The sequence below is a fragment of the Thamnophis elegans genome, chromosome Z, assembly GCF_009769535.1.
Source record: "Thamnophis elegans isolate rThaEle1 chromosome Z, rThaEle1.pri, whole genome shotgun sequence".
Classification (NCBI taxonomy): Eukaryota; Metazoa; Chordata; class Lepidosauria; order Squamata; family Colubridae; genus Thamnophis; species Thamnophis elegans.
In genome coordinates this window covers 25,824,371-25,845,170 of record NC_045558.1, presented here as the reverse complement: position 1 = coordinate 25,845,170, position 20,800 = coordinate 25,824,371, and the positions used below count along the sequence as shown (strand labels likewise).

At 39.2% G+C, this 20,800-nt stretch overlaps 1 protein-coding gene across 1 annotated transcript in view; it reads left to right on the top strand.

The window, feature by feature from the left end:
• NMT2 (N-myristoyltransferase 2) overlaps nt 1-20,800 on the top strand; it is a 38,889-nt gene that overhangs the window by 11,609 nt on the left and 6,480 nt on the right. The window contains exons 3-10 of the mRNA XM_032235483.1: nt 5,093-5,237; nt 6,706-6,824; nt 7,688-7,779; nt 9,072-9,188; nt 13,883-14,053; nt 18,066-18,174; nt 19,284-19,454; nt 20,004-20,171. Of these exons, the coding sequence (XP_032091374.1) occupies nt 5,093-5,237; nt 6,706-6,824; nt 7,688-7,779; nt 9,072-9,188; nt 13,883-14,053; nt 18,066-18,174; nt 19,284-19,454; nt 20,004-20,171 (1,092 nt within the window). The remainder of the gene's footprint in view (nt 1-5,092; nt 5,238-6,705; nt 6,825-7,687; nt 7,780-9,071; nt 9,189-13,882; nt 14,054-18,065; nt 18,175-19,283; nt 19,455-20,003; nt 20,172-20,800) is intronic.

Sequence of the window (20,800 nt, the reverse complement as noted above, 5' to 3'; positions counted from 1 at the left end):
GACTGTGCTCCATCCTTGGGGGCTGCCTTTCACTTGAATGGCCCTTTATCCCTGCCCTCGCATGGGGAAGCTATGGCCACCAGCAGCGCTACCACCCTCTCGCCTTCCCCTCATCACTTACTGGGTGTGGAGAGAGGGATGAAGGGAGAGAGGGAAGGAAAGAGAAGGAGAAGGAGGGAGGCAGAGAAGGAGGGAGGGAGACTGAAATGAAAATGAGGAAGGGTCTGAGGGAAGTTCTCCATTCGTACTTGGCCACCAGCAGCCCTCCTTCCCTCTCACCATGCCCTTGCTCTTTTCTCTTGGCTTCTCCTGATGGTCTCCATCCTATCGTTGAGGATACTTTGCTTAGAGAGCTGGATCTCCTCACATAGAAAGGAAATGGGCCTCCCTCTAACTCACCCACTTTGCCCTCCCACAACCACATGAGCAACCTGACCAAAGAAAACGAGCACAGCAGCAGCAGCTTCGAGGAGGTATACGCAGCTGAGCACTCCTTAGGGACGCGGCGCTGGGCTGCAGGGTCCCAATGCCTTGGGAGCTCAAGGGTCGGGCTGGGGACTTACCCTTCACTGTTCAGGGCTCCAGGCAGCCCGTGCTGCTGTCCAGGAATCCTCTATGTGGCTTGATATGGTGAGCTCCTCTAGTCAACTAGACTTTGGCACTCACCCTGGTCTCACCTCTGCTGGGGATAATGGATCCCTCCTTTCAGCCTTGCCTTGCCCCCCATCGGAGGTGGAGGACTGCTGTATGTGGAAGTGTGGAGGAGAAAGTTTTCAGGAAACAGTTTCCTCCGAGACCAACTTCTGCCTTAACAGATCTCTGTAGAGGAGGACAGGGTGCCGGAGAAGCTGTGTGAGGGAAGGCTTCCCCAACAAGCCAGCATTCTTACCACACACAATTTGAAACATTCAGCCTCCCTCATGCAGGGCTGGGGAATGCTGCTCCCTGCCTCCTCCTCTTGGTCTCCAGAAATCTGTCAAGGCAGAAATTGGACTCGGAGGAAATTGCCTCCTGCAAATTTTCTCCTCTGTGCTTCCAAACACAGCAGTGTTGTCCTCTGCCTCCTGCTTTGCTTGGGAATGGGCACTGGCCAGGGAAATGCCAACAATGACTGGGATGTGGAGAAAAACATCTCCTTAGGCATGCTGCGTGTGTGTGCACACGCTCGCGCAAACACACACACACACATACTTAATGGGGCTCTGAATTGCCCCAATGTCAAGTTAGCCGGTGCAACTTGTTATGTCCCTACCCAGCTGTGCCCATCGAGCAGCATTGAACCGGCCACACCCACCTAGTCCTGGCGATGCAGCTGTGACCACTCAGCCACACCTATTCAGTCATGCCCACTTGACCTCTGTGTCATCATAGCCTTACATGCAACTGGCCCTTTGAGAGCAACCATAATGTTGATGTGGCCCTCAATGAAACTGAATTTGACACCCCTGCCCTAGTTGATTGTTAAAAAATGTATCTCAAATAAATCTGGTAGATTCACACACACACACACACACACACACACACACACAACCCCTTTTACAGTGGCTCTATAAATAATTATAAAGCTTCTCATCTATACTTGATATATTTGGTATATTACTATTTTATACCACAGTTTCTGAAATATAGAAATCTAATATCAATCAAGTCAACCCAATCAACCCAATACCTTTTAGCTATAACCCCTCCCCCCCAAAAAATAAGCTAATTTTTAAAGCCCTCCATTAATAGCCCATTATGGTAGAGTGGCCTAGAGGTAAAGACACTCACCTCTGTCTCAGAAGGTTAAGAGTTCAATCCTAAGCAACAAAGATGTCTCTCTATCAGGGCGCAAAGAGAAAATATCTACTGTGAACTTATGCTTAGGCTTCAGGAAGGGCATGTGGTCAGTAAACGCTCAGCTCCATTCAGTTGTCCCAATTTCTCCCGGATAAAAGGGATTATAGGATCGTAAAAAGTAAAAAAATGTATTAACTCACAGAAACTCCACTAACGGCTTCCAATCTCTTATAAACTTCAAAGCATTATCTCTTAAGCAATGCATTTAGTTTCACCATTTCTGCCAAAACTATCAGTTTCAAAATCCACTCTTCAATTGTCAATGCTCCTTTTTCTTTTCAATATTTGGGATAAATAATCCTTGCTCTTAGAGGAATAGGCAACTTTTAGAGGAAGAGGAAACTTTCAAGATAATTCTATGGCTGATTATATATATTCTTACATATATTTATTTATTAAGCACCCAGTGAACATACGTAAATGTCATACCATCATTTCAATAGTCATTGAAGCTTTCCTGTTGTTATTGTTATTGTTGTAATACCACCCTACTTGGAACTGCCTATATACTCAGACACTACCTTAACAGCTCTTAGGTCCTTGGTTAGAGCTTGAACTGTTACGTTTTTACCAGTCCCAGACTGGATTAAATTGAAGATGAAATCTATAATAAAAACAGTAAAATTAAAAATAGCATTAACAGACAGGCATCTTATTCATAATGTTCTATCAGGTTTTCTTTTTCTGCAGCATTGATTCTAAGAGTTATAGCAATAGCAGTAGCAGTAGACTTATATACCGCTTCATAGGGCTGTCAGCCCTCTCTAAGCGGTTTACAGAGAGTCAGCATATTGCCCCCAACAATCTGGGTCCTCATTTTACCCACCTCGGAAGGATGGAAGGCTGAGTCAACCCTGAGCCGGTGAGATTTGAACCGCTGAACTGCTGATCTAGCAGTAGCCTGCAGTGCTGCATTTAACCACTGCGCCACCTCGGCTCCTCTATGTACAAATTCTTTTAGATTTAGACATGTCAACATTTGTGTTTTGGATATTCTACATTTAATTTTGAAAAAATTGAGGTAGAAATCTGTGATGCTATGTACATCACAGAATTTCTAGATTGGTATATTTTACAATATTCTTAGTATGCATGATGTATAGAAATTATAAAATCTTCACCACGTTACTACATTATGGTACCACACTACATTATGGTAGCAGAACATAATTGATCTTCTTCAGACTTAGCAACTAAGTAGGGTCAAGCTTGGTTAGTGCTTGAATGAAGATTACGAGGGAATATTGGGCCTATAAATAGGCTGGAAAATTTAAAAATACATCTTGGAAGGCGGTCGTAACAAATCTCTGTGCTGTTATTAAAATAGTGGCAGTGGTAGTAATTGTTTTTTATTCCTTCCATTAAATCATGTTTGATTCTCCATTAAATCATGTTTGATTCCCTGCAGTTTTCATGGCAAGGATTTTTTTAGAAGTGGGTTGCCATTTACTTCTTCCTAAGGCTGATAGACCCAGCTGATTCTGTGCTGAAGGAGGGACTAGAACTCACTTTTTTTTCCAGTTTCTAACTGCAAAAACTGGCTCTAGTATCATTGTCAACACTTTACAAAAATAGGAGCAAAATTAATGTGCTGTTTCCTGTAACCTAGAAAACAACTTTTAAATTCCATAGTTACATATTTCTTCTCTTTTTTCCAATTTGGCGCAACTTTTTTCCTTAGATTTCAGTCTAAGCTGGGGTGTCAAACTTGATTTCATTGAGGGTCGCATCAGGGTAGTGCTTGACCTCCAAGGTCCAGACTGGGCATGGCCAGGATGGGGGTCGCCAGCTTAATGTCACTTGTGTCAGGGGCCAAGTGCTCTGCGAGTGAAACGGGCTCCCAAGCTCCGTTTTTGGCTGCCACAGCCTCCTGCAACTCTCTGCCAGTGAAAACAGAGCTTGGGAGGGCTGCACGCCTCCCTCCTGAGCTCCATTTGTGCTGGCAGAAGTAAGTCAGGCTGGTCCTTCACTGTTCTTAGGGCAGCCCCGCGGGCCAGATCTACAGGCCGGATCTGGCCTCTGGGCCTTGAGTTTGACACCCCTAGTCTAAGCACATTAATAGCAACAAAGCAGAACCAACTACTCATTTGAAACGTAGCCTTCTCTAAATACACTTTTAGCTCTCTGCCCATTAGTTTTCAGGTGTGTTGGGAAGCTCAGTATCTTCCTGCTGTGGATTTTGCGTTGCATTGATAACAAAGCAAAGGTAGATGCAACTTATATAAATAATGGGCAGGAAATGAGATTGCCTTTTTCTGATTTTAAGTACGGTATATTTATTCTGTTTCATCACAAAAGATAAAGTACCAATCAGAAAAGGAAACAGACAAAAACACACATCCAGCCCTAACAGCAACAAAAAAGAAAAAAGATTGGCGTACACAAAAGGAAAAAAAGGTGCCTGAAATATTTTTTTTTATGTGACGCCTTTGCTGCTTCTCCAGGTCTTTGAAAAAGTCTTGTGCCTTAGTACTTCCTTCCCCAATTAAAATCCAGCTAATAGGAGGGAGAGGAGATGGGCTAAAAGAAGAAGGGAGATCCATTTAGGCCTAGCTCAAGAACTCTCACACGGATAAACATGACATAAAAGATGGTGATAAGAAGTCTCAGATAGAATTGCCCGAGGTGTTCTAAAGTTACTTACTGGAAAGATAGGAACATAGGTTGTGCCCCTGCTCGATCAGACTTCAAGCACACCTAGTCCAGCAAGGTGTTCAACCCACTCCACCAGGAAGCACTCTAACCTTCCAGATGATGTTCCTCATAGTCAACCAAGCTGGTAGCCAGCACTACATCTCACAGTAATGACTTTTAAAGTTTATTTGGACGAGGGAGTAAAAAACAACCTTTTTATAGGCCCTGATTTTGCCAGGATTGAATTTCATTGGGTGAAATGTCTTAGACTTTTCTCTGATTAGAGCATCAAAGAGAAAAAAGTGGAACAATGAAAATGCTGAAGAGATATAAGTAAGAACTCCTCATCTTCTTTTTGACAGCACCAAGCATGAGCCATATGCTTACTCTGCATACTCTATACAAAAGTTATTGATGTATCTTGGAATTAATATTTGTTTGCTTTAAATATAGCTCTATTTTTCATTCAGAGATTATTTTATGTGAGATTTTTTTAAGGATAGCTTTGATGACAAGGTGTAATATATCAAAAATGCACAACAGCTTGGTAAACCCAGCAGGGTGTGAGAGAATTAAAGGAAGTTGCATTCTCCTTTTACCTGTGATTGTATACCTGCAGAATCCAGCCATTCCAATGCAGAAACTACAAGACATTCAAAGAGCTATGGAGTTGCTCTCCGTCTGCCAGGGGCCAGCCAAGAATATTGATGAAGCAACAAAACGCAAATACCAGTTTTGGGACACACAGCCTGTACCCAAGCTTAGTAAGTTTATTGCTGGTGACCAGATATAAAAGCATTGGTTCTTTGTTTATTGAGGGAGGCTTGTATTTTAACAATTTACAGCTCACAAAAACTCACCTCAAATGCAAAACAGCTTTAGGATTAAGTTGAAAACAAGCTTTACCACCAAATCATTAACAGGAATATTGCCATTTGAAAAACTACTATGTAAATTTAACATAAAACTACTATAAGATTTTAAGCAGCAAAGAGTTGAATACTTTCATGCCAAATTTTCTAAGAATTTTTATTTATTTATTTATTTAGTGTATAATACTATAATTCCTTGAGAATTTATGTCCTAAACCTCAATAAAAATTCTTTAGAAAAACATTATTGGTAAAAAACAAAAGAATCAAAGAAATTGTTTTCAAGTGACAATAAGCATTTTAAATTTTATTTTTCAAGAATATGAAACAGCTTTAATTTTATTATTAAGGTTTATAGTTATATTATATTAAGATATCTGTATTATTGCTGTTTGCAGGCTCTGCTTTGCTAGCCCATCACTTCCTTGTGAGTTCCAAATGCTTTACTGCAGAACTGTTCTTTAATATAAATAATAATTGCTTTTCATGTGGCATCTATAGTCCAGGAGACTGTATTGCATTTCAATTGCTTCTCTTTGTAAAAGCAGAAACACTCAGGAACATATTGTGGATTAGGAAATGACATCTGTGTACCAAATTGTTCCAGTTATATATAAGAAAGATAATGTAATTGGTTCGGAAATGTTTCCCCAAACGTCTGCAAGGCTTATATTTGTGTTACTATATTTTGAATTTCTTTTTAAAATGTTATCATTAATAAGTTTTGCAAGGTTTGATTTCTATGCTTTGTATTGTTCTTCTGATCTGAGAAAATAAGATCAGTTTTGAAATAGCAACGGAAAGAAAAATTGGATCTTTAAACTGTAATAGCTGCTCTGAGAATATGGGCATTGATTAATTATATATCATTAAAATTAGTTTCTAATTGCATATTGCAAAACTATCCAGTCAATTAAAGTTGGTTTTTTGAAAGCCTGCCATATAGTTATTTTATTATAAATCCCTCTGGTAGACAGTTGTGCATGAGATATGAAAGAAGAAATTAGCAGACCTCCAGTATGTTACTAAAAATAGTTCCTTTTTTAATTGGAAAAGTTAGATCTGCTGTTTGAGTCTGAATTCAATCTAAAATGATTCATCTTGAGAAGTTGTTTATTGCAGTCAAAGAAAAGAAGCAGGAGGTAGTAAACAGTTCCATAACATGTATTGAAATTCTGTAGAGATTGCTATTCCCTTGACAAAATTAATAATTATAATACAATTAAATCTCTAGGAAAAAATACAGTGACATTATTGATAATTTAGTTGACATAAAATGAAGTTGGCCATGGACGTCTGTTTTTTCTGAAAACAGAAAAAAATGATTAAAAAACTTACGAGCTTACTTCTTTTTCTCTAAGGTGAAGTTATAACATCGCATGGTGCTATTGAACCAGATAAGGATAACATACGTGTAGAGCCGTATTCTTTACCGCAGGGTTTTACTTGGGACACGTTGGATCTGAGCAATGCTGAAATTGTAAGTGGTCCTTGCAGTCTTTCAAATACAAACCCGGTTTCGTGTTTGTATATTTGTGTGTGTATAGTTGTGCATTCTGCCAGTGCCATGAAATTGCCAATGGACATGAACTGGACAGACACAGAAGTCCCATTTTGACCACATAGTTCTCCGTCTTATTTTGGACCAGTTTGTTAGGATACCATTTGTTTTTCTGGGGAAGAAAATAGCAAAAAAAACACCTCTCTTCTCCCCCCCTCTCCCCAATACTCAATTTTTAATTCCCAGGGGAAAATGCTGAGCTACAGAATTGAAGTGAGAGCAGAACAGCTGAGATGCAGAACAGAAGTGAGAACATTTAATCCTCTGGATTTACACTGAAAACTAATATACTGACTTTGCCCACTCTACGAATAGCTAAGGAATACCTTTAGTCACAGGATCTGACTGGACCTTATCAGCCTATGTTAAGAATGAGAACCAGTGAGGCATAATGGTGAAGGTCTTGGGCTAGGACTGGAAGGTCTGGATTCTACTCTCAGTCATGAAAGCATGGGTGAGTTCAAGTTAGTAATTCCCTCTAAGTAGCACAACCAACAATGAGCTGCGGAAAAAATAACTAAACCTCAGCTACATTGAAACCAAGTGGGTGGAACGATATAGATATTGTGCCTTATGTCTCAGGTGAAGCTAGGTATATGTCTTTATATGAAACAGGCCTCTTATGGTCAGAATTCCTATCCTCCTCATTGATGTGCATTGATGAGTTTGATTTGGCTAGCTCAACTGTTTCTCTTAAGATAAGTCAGGTGCTCAAATTCAGAGCAAAGTGAAAGCTGTTGGATTCAATAAATTGATCGTTTCCTTCCACTCCTTTTTTCCAGTTAAAGGAGTTGTACATGCTGCTAAATGAAAATTATGTTGAAGATGATGATAACATGTTTAGATTTGACTATTCACCGGAATTCCTTTTGTGGTGAGTCCTAGTTTCCATATATATCTACAGGCAACCCCAGGACGTTGCCAAGCTCCTCAGTTTTGATCAAATCCCATACCATATTTTTTGGAGTATAAGACGCACCAAGGTTTTGAAGAGGCAATTTTTAAAAAAAGTAGGTAGGTAGATAGAGGGGGGAGAGAGGGAGAGAGAGAGAAATATAGTAGGTAGGTAGGAAGAGAGAAAGTAGTTAGGTAGGTAGGTAGGTAGATAGGTAGGTAAAGGGAGAGAAAGAGAGAGAAATACAGTATGTAGGTAGGTAGGGAGAGAGAGTGTAGGTAGGTAGGTAGGTAGAGGGATAGAGAGAGAGAAATAGAAAGATAGAGAGATAGAGAGAATATGGTAGATAGGTAGGGAGAGAGAGTGAGTGTGTAGGTTGGTACGTAGGTAGATAGAGGGGGGAGAGAAATACAGTAGATTGGTAGGGAGAGTAGGTAGGTAGGTGTTTCCAGGTGTATTTATCCATGTGCTGGAGAAGGAAATCGCTGACAATCTGCATCACCTAAGACTTTGTTTCTGCTGGCACAGCACTTGATCAATGTAATTCTCATCAATCAGTTAAAGAGTTTTCCAAAATGGAAAAAAAAAAGGGTTTTGCACTCTGCAAACCTCCCCAAAATGGTTTTTCGCGAAAACGGGCTTGTTTTTTTATTTAAAAAAGGCATGAATAGCCTTGGGGTGGGAGGGGCTTGAAGAATGTTTCTGGGGAGGTGGGGGGGCAAAAATGAGCAGAAAACCACCTCCTGTTTTGCAAAAATGAGCCCATTTTTGTCAAAAGAAATTGCATGCATAGCCTTATGGAGACTTATAGAGTGCTGCTGGGGATGGGTGGGCAAAAAACGGCCCGTTGTTTGGTCATTTCTGCCTTCGCCAGCCCTCAGGAGCTCTCTGAAAGCCTCCATAAGGGTATGCACAGCCATTTTGATGAAGGGGGCGGGGCTTCGGGAGGCAAAAAGTGCTGTATTCGATGTAAAAGACGCACCCAGATTTTCACCCTCTTTTTTGAGGAAAAAGGTGTGTCTCATATTCTGAAAAATACGGTAGATTGATCTCTGAGAATGCTGTGACAGTCATAAGTATAAGTATAATCTTCATTGTCATTGTACTTAAATGCAACAAAATTGGTTGAGAATCGATCTCAAGTCACTTATTTCAAAGTTATTAAAAGTTTGAATAGTTGATAAATGGATGGTTGTAAGCCGAGGACACCGAGTGTTCTATAAAAGGTAAGACATAATTATTACTTTCATGCTTTTTTTCCCCTCTTTTAGGGCCCTTAGACCGCCTGGTTGGCTTCCGCAGTGGCACTGTGGCGTCAGGGTATCGTCCAATAGGAAACTGGTGGGGTTCATCAGTGCCATTCCGGCACACATTCGGATTTATGACAGGTAAGGCCTAATTGATTAGGAAGTTAGCTGGGCCTCTAAGGTTTTCTTAAAATCATTTGCATGGATTTTCCTTTATCAGAAAGGTTAGATATGGAATAACTTTAAGGGGAAACCTTGGTGAAGTATTGAAAATGTTTTTAAATATCTCAAACTCAAGTCCTTGTCTATTTACTCCAACAATTAGCAACTTTTTCTATGACATGCAACATCTGTAGAATTTATTGCCATTTAAAAACGTTGTCTTCCTCTTCTTTCTCTTTCTCATCTTTTAATCTTGGAGGCCATCACTTGTTATCTATCTGTACTTTAAGCACTGTGGTACAACCACACTTACATCTCTGTGCTTGCTTTACCCTACTAATGATGTTTATTGAGAATATTCAGAATTAATATTGCTATTTCAGCCTTTTTAAAAAAAATATCAAAACTATTGGTGATTTCTCCCATTATTACAGAGTTGGAATTAGAATGAAGATCATCATCAAAGTACTGCAGCAATACTTAAAAGAGAGAAAGCTCTCATCTAATTATATGCTGGAGCACATTAAAGAATGCTAAATAGATTCAACCTTATGTTTTCTCTTCCACTGCCCTGCATATGTTTACACATGTGTACAACCAAAGCACACACTCCCCCACTTTCTTCTCCTTTGTCTTCTACTTATGCCCCAACATAAAATCCAAAACATGTTCTTACCCTTAACTAATTTTTAACACATTTGTGAAATTTGGATGCTGACCATTAATTTGGAGAAGAAAAGGTTATGTTCAAAGCAGCAAATGATGTTCAAGTAGCAGGAAGAGGCAGACATGCCTTTGCAGAAATCACAGATAAATATTGCATCTGTCAGAATCAGCAATTCAACCTGTGCTCATAATTTCTATAAGATATTCAAGCCCTGAGCAAGTAGAATTGATATTCTAAGAGCCGAGGTGGCGCAGTGGTTAAATGCAGCACTGCAGGCTACTGCTAGATCAGCAGTTCAGCGGTTCAAATCTCACCGGCTCAGGGTTGACTCAGCCTTCCATCCTTCCGAGGTGGGTAAAATGAGGACCCGGATTGTTGGGGGCAATATGCTGACTCTCTGTAAACCGCTTAGAGAGGGCTGAAAGCCCTATGAAGCGGTATATAAGTCTACTGCTATTGCTATTGCTATATTAGTATTGAATATTTAAATATCTAAATTAGTGGCTATATTTGGTTCCAAGTAGAAAATATCTCAAAGCAGAAAATAACTACCAGAACAACTTTTCCTTCCTTTATTTACTTCAATACAACCATTTGTGACTTCTTAAATATGAGAAAGGACAAATCAGAATCTTCTACATGTAAGGGATATGGTAGACAGTTTTACTTTATTTATTTATCTTAAGTACATAACACCCACAGGGAATACTACAGAGGGTTGCAGAAAAAAACTGTAAAATTTACTCAAGAAGTTATCTCTGATCCAAAACATAAATGTATACCAATTCAGCAGCCCGGACTAAAATATTTCATTAAAAATCATAACATGCAGTGTGCATAGGCAATTCAAAAATGTACTACCTAGAATCCTTCATTTCCCTAGAAATAGTTTACCTTGCTTTGCTCTTTTTTACAAAGTGTTATGTACATGCACTTTCTTGGGAAAGAGAATACTAAAAATGAGGGTTCCTAATATGGATTTTTTTGTTTATATAGCTAATCCCCAGGTTACGAATGTTCATTTAACACCCGTTTGCAGTTACGAGATAAGTGTCCCCTAGGGTTTACAAGCAAGTCCCCAAATTACGAATGTTGCAGCACCATGACAGTTGTTCGCCCTTATGAACAACTACTGAGGGTTTTTTTTTTTTGGTTTTTTTTTTACATTTATAGGCCGCCCTTTTCCCTGAGGTTGGCAACATTCATCCTATTCTCCCTGTCCCCACTCACATTCTCCACAACTGTTTCCCTCTCCCATCTGGCCGGACTCACTTACTTTACAAGATTTGTCTCATCTCTGCCACAGTTACTTTGTTTTTGAGGGAGAGGAGAATTGATGGAAGCTCCTGGGTGCCATAATATCACGTAAATTCAGGCACCCGTCCTCATTTGCAGAGACTCGGTGCCTGAAGTCTCACGAGATCACAGACCCCAGAAACTTTTATTCTCAGCATGAAAAGTGTTTGCCGTTCCTGTCCTGTTCCCCCCCCCCAAAAAAAAATTCCTTCCCTCCACCACCGTCACACTTCTAGCTGGGATGCCGACCTGACGGAGACGAAGCTTCACGGAGGGCTTCACTCCATTTTGAAATACCCTATAGATACCTATGGGGCCTTTGAAAACAGAGGGATTTGTTCATTTGGAAACATCCCATAGAGGTCTATAAATCCTTTGAAAATGGAGGGATTTGCTTTATTTTGAAATGCCCCCTATACGCTTATGAGGCCTTTCAAAACAGAATGAATCCCCCTGTTTTCAAAGGCCTCATATGTGCCTATGGAGCGTTTTAAAACAGAGGGATTTGATCTGTTTGCAAAGGCCTCATAGTTATCTATGGGGTATTTCAAAAGGGAGCAAATCCCTCCATTTTCAAAACTGGGGGAGGAGTAGGAGACAGGTGCAGCAAACACTGCAGCCTAGAGCTTCTATCAACTTTTCTCTTCTTTAAAGCGAAATAAACCGCAGCAGAGAGGAGACAGATCTTTGCAAAGTGAGTCTGGCGTGGCAGAGTGGGGGAAGCATCAGGTATCTTAGTTCTTGGGGAACTGTCCATCACTAGCCCCCACCCCACCCTATGGCCTTCCCCATCCTAAATACCTCGTGCACTTAACGAACAGCGCATTCGCCCATGCATTAAATTAGCGAATGCCTGGGTGAAAGCACAGAGTGATCTCATTCAAGTTACAAGATTCACTCCCACAAATCCTTGAGGTCTGAATGGAATGGACAGGCTCCATTACATTCGTAACTCGAGGATTACTGTACAGTCGGAAAACAAGTAACATTTAGAAATGCTCTTCACAGCTTGTAACTCTACTTGTTATATACAAAGTACATGTTACTCCCAGAGTAAGAAAATTGGCAGCAATTTATTGAAATAATCTCTTCATTTTTTATTTTAAATCTTCTTTTAAAAGTTACAAAAATTTCATGCACTGAAATAGTAGGTTCTGGGAAATGAATCAACTTTATTTCTCATATACCTCACAAAAAGGTGTATAGAAGCTGTAATTATGAAAATAATTTATTCTTCCTATTTCAAAATGTGTTGCTAACTGAGGAGACTTGGTAGTTGAAATCGATGTATCTTAAAGTTGCTACTGTTGGAAAACACTGATGCAGAAACATAAGCAAGCCCATTTTCTTTTCACAAAGTCCCATTAGTAACTGATTGGAGAAAGTTGTAGAGCAAGGACCAGGTGGATTCCAATCTCCTTCTTGTGACTCCAGGAATATGGTGCTTCTGAAATTAACAGCAAACCCATTCATAGGCGACATGACACTTTCCACCATCTTTAAAACATAGAACCGTGTTGGCGAACCTATGGAACCATTTGTTTAGGGCATGCGAGGCGCTGCCCTGTCCGCTGGCCAGAGCACATGCACGCGCTGGCCAGCTGACTTCAGCTTCTTTTGAGACCATCCTTCGCCCTTTGGAGGCTTCCTTGAAGCCTCCAGAGCGTGAAAAACCGGCCCTACGGGCAAACAGAAAGTTTAGAGACAGACTTCCAGTTTGGTCGTAGGGCCATTTTTCACCCTCTGGAGCCTTCAGGGACATGAAAAATGGACCTACGGACTTCCAGTTTATTCGTAGGGGCGATTTTTGCCCTCCGGAGCCTTTAGGGAAGCCTCCTGAAGGTTCCGTAGGTCGAAAATTGGCCCTATGGACAAACCGGAAGTCACCATTCCCAAACTTCCAGGTTCCCCATAGGTCCATTTTTCATCCTCCAGAGCCTTCAGGGGCTTTCAGGAGGCTTCCCAGAAGGCTCTGGAGGGCAAAAACCGCCCCTACGAGCAAACCGGAAGTGACTTCTGGTTTGTCTCTAGACCTGTTTTTTGCCCTCCAGAGCCTTTAGGGAAGCCTCGTGAAGGCTCCAGAGTTTGAAAATCGGCCCTCCGGACAAACTAGAAGTCACCATTCCCAAACTTCCGAGTTCCCCGCAGGTCTACTTTTTGCCCTCCGGAGCCTTCAGGGAAACTCCTGAGGCCTCTGGAAGGCATCTGGGGGAGCTGTTTTCGCCCTCCCCAGGCTCCTTGAAAGGCTCTGGAGCCTGGGGAGGGCGAAAAAAAACCGTGCCAAAAGTAGGCGGAGGTTTGCTGGTCACACGCGGGGGGAGTGTCACACGCATAGCATTATGGCACGGGAGCCAAAAAAGGTTCACCATCACTGACATAGAGAATACTCCAGATATTAAATCTGTAATTCATTTAATTTAGCTATTGCGTTTTGAAAAACAAACAGCAATTTCCTCCAAACTTTGCAAAAAAGGGGGGGAAATAAAATTTAAGGTTCTGTCCCCTCTATGATAATGATGGATGACAATAACATAGATATAGTTTTTTTCTTTAAATTAACACTTCTTGATTCAAAAATTTCCCCGCTTCTTCTGTAAGAAATGTTTTCTGTAAAATTGGGAAGAGTTGGTCAGTAGGGAAGGTAATATTAGTTGGGCAATTTGTACTCCCTCAAAAATTTAAGCAATTGATTATGTGTTTTCTTTAACAGTGAGAAGAAAATGGTAGAAATTAACTTTCTGTGTGTCCATAAAAAACTACGATCAAAGCGAGTAGCACCGGTCCTGATCCGTGAAATAACTAGAAGAGTAAACCTGGAAGGAATTTTTCAGGCTGTTTACACTGCAGGAGTCGTCCTTCCCAAGCCTGTAGCAACTTGCAGGTAAGCGAAGATGTTGTTTTTTTGAGAACTTACATAATTTTTGTTATAAGGTGAGTTTTGGCTACTCTTTTATAAGTTGAATGGTCAGGTTGGAAGGATCTTATGCATTAAGGAGGTATTTCACATTACAATACTGGCAGTGATGAAATGAGAGTTAGCCTTTCTGCCTTTCTAGAAAATGTATGAGCTCCAGTTGTGAAACTCATAGCTATTGTGCACAGTTTCCATTTTGCATGTCAGTATCACACGATGGAAATACAAAAAAGTGGAAGTTGAGGTATGGTTCCTTATCTCCTCACCTCATTTCCTTTGAATATTACAAAAACGTGTGGTTGGTTGATCTTTCATACCTAGATTCTGATTGCTTTACTTGCATTGTTTTAAGGATTTAATCCACTTGAAGTAAACAAAATCAAAAGCACAGCGAATAGTTGTGAAAATACTTTGCAGTCAATAAATGCACAGTCTGTAAATATAAATTATTTTGAGATTCCTAATGTGTTTCAATTTAAGAAGCCTAATAAAAAAAATTTTCCCTTTATTTTATTGTAATGAATATAATGCAAGTATCCACGTAGGTTACAAATTTGGATCTATTCCATTTTCTAAGCAGAATGCCTTTTTTTTCTTTCTGTCTCCCTTTGGCTTACTAACTCACAAAAATAGTAGTCTCAAGCTCTCTTGAATATACAGTTGTCCTCAATTTACAACCAAAATTGAACTCAATTTTTCTGTTTCTAAGTGAGACAATTGTTAAATGAGTTTTGCCCCATTTTGCAATATTTCTTGCCACAATTGTTAAGTGAATGGCTGCAATTGGTTAAGTTAGTAACAGGGTTGTTAAGTGAATCTGACTTCCCCACTATTATTATTTTTTTTAAAGAATTTTATTAACAAACGTAAAATACACACACACAAAAATTAGACGTACACCACATTTATACAGTACAATACGAACAGGAACTTCCTGTTCTTTATAATAGCAATCATCAATCGATACTGCTCACCTTATATTATTTCCCCTTCTATTGTATTTCATTTGGATTTCACCATTCTTAACCCTCTTATTTTACTCATAACTATTATTTTTTGAGTTTTGTTATATTCCTTCATTGATTTTTGTTTCTTTCCTCCATCCACCTATACCATTTATCCCATATCTGGTAGAATTCTGATTCTTCTTTTCCCTGGATTTCTTTAGTTAGTTTGTCCGTTTTAGCACAATCCATAGCCTTTCTTATTATTTCATCTTCGCTTGGAATTAATTTGGTTTTCCATTTCTGGGCAAAGGCAATCCTTGCCACCGTAATTATATGTAGTATTAAATACTGGATTTCTTTTTTGTATTTTGCAGACATAATTCCTAATAAAAAAAACCTTCAGGTTTCCATTCTATTTTAATCCCTGTTATTGCCTCCAGCCAATTTTTGATCCTTTTCCAAAAAAATTTAGCCTCCTCACAGGTCCACCATAAATGGTAATATGTTCCGTGTATTGATTCACATTTCCATTAACTTGGCTTGTCAGAAGTGTTTGCATGACCCCGAGACATGGTTTTAAATGAGTCAGTTGCCAAGTTCCAAATTTTGATCACATGATCGTGTGCATGGCTGCAACAACAATAAGTCTGAAAAGCAGTCATAGATCACTTTTCAGTGCTGTTATAACTTTGAATGGTCACTAAAAGGTTGTAAATCAAGGACTATCTAGGTGGCCTTTATAATCCATCTCAGACTAGCCACGTGATAGTAGATTATCAACATGTTGGGAACATGACACCTCATTGCCTGAAGTCAATTTGCCAGGAAGACGTTGACATTAAAAATAAAAAAAATATGCTAATTGGATATCGGATGTAAACATTTTGAAATTAAGCATCAAAGGTGTAAAAAACCTAGAAATATTTCAGGACAGTGAAATCATCATCTTTGTAGCCAAACTTTCAGTAACAAACTAATGACACATGCATTTTCTTCTATGTTTTTTTCTAAAAAGTGTTCTTTCAAGGGGTTAATCATTATAGGGAAACAGTATAGACTATGCAGAGAAATTACTGAGGCAGTCTAACATGCTAACATGATGTCAATTTTTATTCTGCATGGTTTCCTTCAAATGCACAGGAATTAAAAGTCCCCGTTGATTATGAATTCTGATAGTCGTAGTTCTGAAGTCCACAGTATTGCTGAAGATTGGATTGGTTTGAAGCAGTGTTCCTTAGGTTCAGCAACTTTTTGATATATGGGGTTCAACTCCCAGAATTCCTCAGCCAGAATGCATGGCTGAAATATTGTGAAATATTGATCTTAAGCATTTATAGAAGTAATTGAATTCTTTGCTATACCTTGATTTTATTGACTGTCGTTCTTTTAAAATGTTATTCTACAGAAATGCAGGATGAATTGTGCATTCAGGTTATTCTATTCCAACTAAGCCTTCACCTACTTTAGAGTATATATTTAGGGGCAAGTTCATTTGGCAATATTTTGTGTAAGTTGTACGTATGGCTTTATTAAAATTGCAACATGCCATGTTACTGCAGCAAAAGATATAAATATTTTTGAATAGTTGCCTTCAAAATCATACTTGGCAAAAATAGATTTGTTTTTTGCATATTTCATTTCTTCATTTCTACAAAAAAGGCACCAAGAAGATATAAAAGCATATAGTAATGAGGATTTTTAATTGATTTTGTTTTTGTTGTTTTCTTTAAATTTCGGTGGAATGTGATAAACATTTCCAGCATATATTTAACAGTAGGATCTTAGCAAAAATATTCCAAAAAATTAAGAGACATATCAGTGAACTAGCACAAATCTGAAAAATACATTTAAATAAATTTCATTTTGTGCTTTTGGCATTCCTAAATATTTGGAGAGAGACTTCACTACCATATGAATCAAGGAATATTGCCTTTTATCACCACAAAAATCCATGAATCGCTGGAAGATATCACTGCCATTTGTCTGAAATGACATAGGGTCTCCAGCTTGATCAGGAAGTTGGACTAGAAGACCTCCAAGGTCTTTTCCAATTTTATTATTCTGTTATGAAAGGGCTCAGGTTGCATTTCTTGCATTTCCAAGAAAGTTTGGGGAAAATCCACCCACCCACCCACCCACTTCATATTCTAAATTATTTGGCAATAACGAATGAGATTTTTGAATGGTTTGATTGTATATAAAAGAACTTCTATGTTTCTTTCAACAGCAGTGGTACAAATGATTAATTATAATTACCCTATTCCAAGAATAAACCTTTACAAAGTGTAAATCTACACTCTGATGGATCTTTTGTATATAGTTAAGAAAATGTCCCATAATGATAGTCCTCAATTTCTGATTAGTTGTTTAATGGCCATTTGGATTTTCAATAGTCTTGTGAAGAGTGCTTTTGACCATTGCAATGTGTTGTGCCTCTCCCATCTCTGTGGTCACATGACTGTATTTCAGGCACTTGACTACCAACCCACGTTTACAACTGGTTGTAGCTTCTTACCTGACACATTATTTGCAACATTTTTTGTCAGTTTCTCAGACTTGTTTCCAGTTTTTGGCCAAAAAAAAACACCCTACCCATTTAGGAGATCACATTTGCACTTATGACCATGTGATTTGCTTAATTGGAGTGAATCAGATCCAATTATGACATTATGACTTGCAATTGAAATTTCTGGCTCAATTGCAGTCATAAGTTGAGGAGTACCTGGAAGTATTTTCTATGTGTAAGGACAGAGCTGAAATGCAATGATGATTGTATAGCGGCCCTCCAGTTGTTTTGGGATAGGAGCTTCCATAACAAGCAACGACTTTGAGAGATGATATCCATTGTTGGAAAACATCAAATTAGATGAAGCAGATGTGTAGCTGCATACTAAGCATTTATCTTAACAACTTCCTATTTCTGAGTAGACATAAATAAAATCACATTCTGAAATATGTTGAACTGAGTACCCTGGAAGATCTAAATTGGAAACACATAAACTATAGGAAATAATCTAAGCTAATTTTTCCAGATACTGGCATCGATCGCTGAACCCCAGAAAATTGGTAGAAGTGAAATTTTCTCACTTGAGCAGAAATATGACATTACAGAGAACAATGAAGCTCTACAGACTTCCTGATGTAAGCAATGCGTCCACCCAGAGGACCCTCATTCTCACATCAAAATAGCCTTCTGTCCCTGCCAAGGCAAGCTTTTCACTTGGGGGAGGCGGTACTGTGTAAACGGGGAAAGGATACAATGGTTGTTGGGTGGAACCTCCAAAGAATAGACTGTCCTGGATAGAGGAATTGCGTGTATAGGCACACCTGGCATCAGTATACATTTTTATAAAGGTGTGGATGGTTAGAGAAAAAGTACTATTTTATTGAATATATAATACTTTATGTCCTTGTTTGAATATACTAATTATTTTTTGAGCTCTTGAGGAGAAGGCACATTATAAGAGAAGTCACATTATAAAAATCTCTCTGATACCAATGGAAAGCACTTAGTACTAATGGTGAATTCGAAGGCAACAAAACATGATATAGTTGAATTCTTTTAGTTCAGATGAATTTCTTTGATAAACATGCAGGGAGGGAGAGAGAGATAGAGAGATTGTGTTCTTTTATACACACACACACACACACACACACACACACATATATATAAATGGCTGTGTGTGGGTATTCCAGCATAACTCTGGAACACCTCAACAATTTCAACCAAACTTGGTACACAGATGGCTTACTCTCTGGAAACAAATACTGTGAGGGTAAGACACCCCTACCACCCTTCGGTGTGTGTGTTCTGGTACGATACAGCCTGTTGTGCCTTCAACTGGCTTCTACTATACTGCCATAAAATGGCTTCTACTGTAACAATGCAGTGGAATTGCCCTGGTAATGGCTTCACAGTTCTCCACAATGGGGCTCTGAAGGGGGAAAATCCAACATTAGAAATTACGTTTGGTCCGGACATTTCCCCCTATAAATAAATGCCTGGGCAACACCGGGTTATCAGCTATATTTAATAACTGTTGAGAAGAATGATAGGAAGTGTGTGCAAAACATTTCTTTTGACCAGTTGAATATGTATACTAAGCTTCCAGAAATGCTGAGTGAGAAAAATTTGGAATTGTAGTCCCAATGCCTCTTGATTGTTGCCTCTGGCTGAATACTTTCCTGTTGATGACAGCCTATACGGGGTATTAGCTCTTTGAATTTCTGTCTTCTTTCATTATAATAAGGCCACAAAAACCTCAGGCTTGAGACCTATGGAACGAAAAGATATCAAAGCAGTGCAGGAGTTGGTTAACAATTACTTGAAGCAATTCAATCTTGCTCCTGTTATGGACGAAGAAGAAGTGGCTCACTGGTTCCTGCCTCAGGATCATATTATTGACACCTTTGTGGTAGAGGTGAGAGAGAGGCCCCTCCCAGCTTCCTTTTCCTACCGAAACTCCTTCCATCTAGAAACCTTTCCTCAGCTGTTTTCTTTCTAATGAGCTTTCTGTGCTTGAACTGAGGGCATAACCAGACGCTTAATTTTTCCCCTCTCTTGCAAATGTTCCTCAGGCTATTTTTATTGGGGGTGGGGGGTAGAATGGAAATTGGAGACTTCCAACTTCTTGTTGTAGACTGTTGTTTCTAGTTACACACCTTCTTTTCTTTTCATTCTGATGCCCATAATCCCTTCACACTGGAATGGGAGAGTGCATAAAACAAATATTTGTCAATGAAGAAATAGAACATTGGTTGGAACATCCGAGGGATACCCCAGGTTCAGAAAGATTTGAGTTAAAGTGTTCAACTAAAACTACATGGACTCAGGTTCCTTGCTCTACCTCACCATTTTACATTGAATTTATCACAGCCTGCAATTTTGCAGACCAATGGGGTGAATTAAGAGTTATAATATTGTAGAGTCCTCTGTTTGAATTCCTTCATGTTTTTCTTTTCTTTTCCAGAATTCAAATGGTGTTTTAACTGACTTTCTGAGTTTCTATACATTACCTTCAACAGTCATGCACCACCCTGCTCATAAAAGCCTCAAGGCAGCCTATTCCTTCTATAATGTTCACACGGAAACCCCTCTCTTGGATCTAATGAATGATGCACTCATTATAGCAAAGATGGTAGGTAATGCAATAGTTCCTTTATTTTCATTTGTTTGTTTTTTTATAGAAGAGTGAAGTTGGCTTAAAGCCTCACTAATTTACTTGCTTCAGCAAGAGCAGTACAACCTCTAAGCAAGTTGTGATGATGTTTTCTCTGCCCCTTGGAACTTTTTGTTTCAGCCTAGTTCTCCATAGGAAAGTATTAAGCGGCGCAACCTCTGTGCTTATTCAAAACTCCTGTGCTTGCCTTACAGCCCCAGATGACTTTGGGGTTGCATGTGGCTTTTCCAAATCAAAGCTTTATATCTGGGCTACTTCGGTTACAAGAAATGAAAAGTCATAGTCAGATATGACTTCTATGATCTACTGTAGGAATGTAGCAGAAGAAAAAGGTTTGTCTGTGTTGTGTATGTATTGTGATATTACACAAGGTTACTAATGCTCTTAAGATTTTCAGGTTCTAAGTTATAAACGTACAGAGTCCTGTGTTGGTTTGGTTGGCGTTTCTGAGCTTTAGTACGTATGCCGTTGCAATCTATATGTTCCTGGATTGTGTTGATGTTCAGTGTGTTGAGTAAACTCATTGCTAAAAAAATAAAACATTGCTGATTTATTGAGTCTGTTGTTTGGAAGATACATTAGTATTA